Source organism: Erigeron canadensis, chromosome 1 (genome assembly GCF_010389155.1).
Source record: "Erigeron canadensis isolate Cc75 chromosome 1, C_canadensis_v1, whole genome shotgun sequence".
Lineage (NCBI taxonomy): Eukaryota > Viridiplantae > Streptophyta > Magnoliopsida > Asterales > Asteraceae > Erigeron > Erigeron canadensis.
Genome location: NC_057761.1, coordinates 34,701,693 through 34,706,415, shown reverse-complemented (window position 1 = coordinate 34,706,415; position 4,723 = coordinate 34,701,693). Strand labels below are relative to the sequence as shown.

At 33.8% G+C, this 4,723-nt stretch overlaps 1 protein-coding gene across 1 annotated transcript; it reads left to right on the top strand.

Moving 5' to 3' along the window:
• Positions 1–243: 243 nt before the first annotated feature.
• LOC122590839 (F-box/kelch-repeat protein At3g06240-like) lies at positions 244–1,389 on the top strand. The gene has a single exon (XM_043763015.1). The coding sequence runs from the start codon at positions 244–246 to the stop codon at positions 1,387–1,389; it is 1,146 nt and encodes a 381-aa protein (XP_043618950.1).
• Positions 1,390–4,723: the final 3,334 nt, after the last annotated feature.

Here is a 4,723-nt window from a genome sequence, read left to right as displayed (position 1 = left end):
GTCATATATTTGTAAAAGTGTGTAGCGTCACCATACACATACCCACCACATACACGTACGTACAGAGAGTCTAATTAATCATATCCCCAAAACTCTCATATCGATCAATGCACTATATATACTCAAATATTTGTAATGTGTCGCCTCTAAGAGTCAAATTCATGTTATTCCAATGGCGGGTTCACAAACAACAAAACGACTTAAACTGCATAAAGTGTCGAACAATATCCCCCGGACGATGTTATGTTCAACAACATCTTGACCCGGTTGCCTTCGAAGCAAGTTGCTCGGTTAAGGCGTGTTTGTAAGCTATGGAATGCTGTTTTAAGTGAACGGTCTTTTATCAAATCCCACCTTCATCATTCAATCCAAGCAGATAAACAACGTGGGGAAGTCCTGCTTACTTTTCATAACGGGTTTTCTTTTGACCATGGCTGTAGATTACCATTCACCGCGAATTTGTGTCGATGCCCATATTACGAATACGTGGGTCTCATGATCAAACTCCCTGTTAATGCTTCATCATACGTACATGGTGGAAGTTACGTTATTGGATCTGTTAACGGCTTGATATGCTTTGCTAATTGTAAAAACTCTTTTGTCATTCACCTTTGGAACCCTTCGCTTTCCGCGTTACTTGCTGTCCCACCGTATGATTTTTTCTCCCCGTACCCCAACCGCTACCAGATCCTTTTTCGGTTTGGGTTTGATCCAAAAACCGATGATTACAAAGTTGTCAAGTTTATGTATGGTCATGCAATACCGGGCGTTGAGACGTGGCTACGCATGGAGGTGTATAGCATGCGAAAGGGATCTTGGAATCATACAACTCCACCTCCACTACCACATATTACAACGATTTGCGATAGCAATGAACGCTATGTAAACGACTACGATGGTTACCTTCACTGGTTTGGCTATGTCGTCGTTGATCATGATCAAGGGCCGCGTCGACAAGCGATAGTGGCATTTGATTTGTGTTTGGAAACTTTCAGTGAGATATCTCTTCCCGATTCTATAGACAACTCTTCTTATTATAATGCTATTGGAGTTTTGGATGGAAAACTTTGTGTCATGTCATGTAGTTATAGTGATACAAAATATGAGGTTTGGGTGATGAATGAGTATGGTGCGGCCGAGTCGTGGGTGCAAAACCATGTCTTTTCACGGTTTAGTACTGGATCATCAATGGTCCGGCCTTTGGGGTTTACATTGCACAATAAGTTTATCTTCGAAGCTCCCGATGAACCTTTGGCTTTGTATGATCCGCTCGAACACCAAGTTAGTTACTTTAACATATCTATTATGCCAAGTTTCAGAACCAAAGTCGTTCAGTATGTTGACAGTCTGGTTTGGGTATCACCCCTCCGATCGATCCTAAGAGATTGATCGAGGGTCCGGCCGGCCTCATCATCTAGCTAGGCTTGAAAAAAAGACCAATTAATTAAGGGCGTGATGCTGAAAAAGGATAATTAATTAAGACGTACATCCGATCGATAAACTAATTGGCTATATATATGAATTACTTCTTTTTATTTTTGTTACGGTTGCTTTTAATACATGTTTCCTTTTTAGTTCCTGATATATGTATGTCCAATTAATACTCGTATCACATTTTTATTTTCATTGTGTTATTTGCGTATTCTCGATCTTTCGCTTATGGCAGTTAAATTCAAGTTTTAAGTATGAGAATTAATATTAGTACCACAAATACTCATTTATTTACCACTTTGTATAATTTTTTTAACATACTTTACAAGTCAGTAAAGCACATGTCTGGTAAATATATCAACTGTTGTGGTACGAATATCACTTCCCTTTAAGTATCGATCTTTGGGATAGATGCTAGGTAATTAAGCTCATAATTAAGTTTTACGGCCTTCTAATTTGGTCTTGTAATCAACTTTTTACTACTAACTTACAATGGCGTGTTTATGTCCCCTTACTCTATCCATGGGAGGCAGGAGGCTTTATACATCGGTGTTCAAGGATCCTTCTAGTCCCTTTGTTTATTATTATGTTCTAATTCTAATGTACGTACGTTCTTGGCCGGTCAGACACTATTTATCGTAATAGAGGAGAAATTAATATAGGTTTCTCAAATACTCGCGGAACTAAACACCGTTTTCTATCTACGGCGGTTTGGGTCAGCCCCGGGCCCATCAGCCCCTTTTCCCATGAGTTATTTTTAGATTTGTTTTCGGTTTTGTTTGACTCTTTTATCATAACATTCGTCCATAACATTCGGCCAATTCATATCTTTAGGCACATTCTAATTTTGCTGTTCTTTTCATATTCATTGATCTACATAGATGATCAATTTGTGAAATATATAAAAATCAACTTTTTCACTATCATAATGTGTGTTAGTGTGAAATCTACCTTGGTTATCAGTACTTATCTGAAACAACAATAATTAATAATTAAAAGAATTGTTTCTGAGTGGACTAACAAGTTTGATTTTATCAAGTTCCATTTGCATTAGTACCCCTTGCACACCCTCTAAACTGGACTGTATGGGTTGATTCTAGATTTGTTGTTATAATTACAAAATTTAGCCTTCTCGTGTTTTGATATATAGTTGGTCTCTTTATATTAATATCCTTCTGCCGTTCAAAAATTACTCGTTATTCCATGGAAAAACTATACGAGTAATTTTCATAAGATGGATAAATAATTAAGAAAATAACTAATATTAAATTACCACAATAAGTTAGAACATAGATATATTGTCAATATTTATTAATTAAACGAGCATAATACTCACGCGTTGCAGCTAAGTTTTGTTTTAGTAGTGACAACTAGATTTAGATCCCGCGTAAAACGCGGGTCTGTTGAATTAATTTGTTTTAAATATTCTATTATCTACATTTATCATTAGGTATAAAATGACCTCAATCCCAATTTTTCTAAAAAAGATATCAATATACCCAAGTTTTTTTGGATTTTTATAAAATACCCAACAAAGTCGCAATAATTTTCAAAAATCGCAATGAGATTCATAAAATCGTAATAAGATTCCCAAATTCGCAACGAGATTATATAAAATCGCAATGAGATTCCCAAAATCGCATAAAGATTTAACAAAATCGCATAAAGATTTAACATAATTGCATAAAGATTTTATAAATCTCGTAAAGATTTTGTAACATTCGAAGTTCTTTATGAGATTCTAAGTTCTTTATGCGATTATCAAGTTTTTTATGCGATTCTAAAAATCTTTATGCGATTTTCAATGTTCTTTATGAGATTTTTAAAGTTCTTTATGAGATTTTCAAAGTTCTTTATGCGATTTTCAATGTTCTTTATGCGATTTTCATATTCTTATTGCGATTTTCCAATTGTGGGTATTTTGTGATAATTTTGAAAAAACTTGGGTAAATTGATAAACTTTTATAAAAAATTGGGTATTGAGGTTACTTTCTCATATTTTATTTATGTATATTTTTTAAAAATTCAAGTAAATTTTCATGTCTTTATCATTGAGTTCTATAAAGATTGATATCGATGACTATAACATGTGTCCAATTGAAAACTATAAATTTGAAATATATATCAAACGTGGAAACTAAGATATAGAAAGTGAAATACAAAACCAATATGAAATGAAAATTTAAAAATATACAAAAACTTGAAGCACATGACTCATATTTTTTTCCTTCTAATAGACACTCATAATTTGGTACAACGGTACAACCACTGCTCAACTTTGAAGGATAATAATTCCCCATTTGCTTCTTCAAGGCTTTTACAATCATAGAACTGCAACTATCACACAAGATATTGTAAGGCATCTCGAACCGAACCTAGAAATTACTCAAAAGAAACATGGGGAATGAGCTATTTCGGTTCCATATTCAGTGTTTTGTTTTTAGTCAATCTAAGTTGGAATCCACTGCCTTTAGAGACTTGTATAGTTCACAGGATCTTAACAAAGTGATGGTAAGTAGATTACCTTAATAAAATACCTGATGTGTTTTCTTTGTTCGATCTTTCCCTCAAGGCGTGTTGCCCATGAAACTTGTTCAAACCACTCTGTAAAAGAATATAAATCTCAATGAAACATTCAATCACTTACACTCAATCAAAGTATTGGAAGATTTAAAATAACGATATATCACTATCGCTTCCGGACTGTGAAGGTAAGTATTGAAAGATTTAAAAATAGTAGTATACATTTTAGATGAACCATGTTCCCTTTTCAAGCTGAAGATGTTAGTGTATGAGTTCATGCCTAGAGGCAGCTTGGAGAATCATCTATTTAGAAGTGAGTTTTATAATATGCCAACACACCACCAATTAGACTTGTACTAATTTTCAGTAAATCCAAACTCAAATGAATTTCATAGGATCATACCAACATAGCATCTGCTTAAGCAACTATAAAGATAAAACCTCAAATGAATTTGTTTCTATTCAAAGTAAATCATGTTTTACCACTAACATAAACATTATATAAATTAATATACTTTTTATATAGCCAAAGTAGTTCCAACTTTCATAAGCCAATACCTATCACTAATACAAACTACATGAGCAAACTTTTGCATCGCATGGTTATATTTACTTTCAAGAACTTAATAGTCAAACAATTGCATTCTTCACTTATAAGCTAATTTCTACAATGCATTTTCTCATTTATAACTAATAACTACATCAACAAAACAAAGATTTACCTCTATATCTTTCTACCAAGAAATTTGCATGGCTGGAAGTTAAAGTC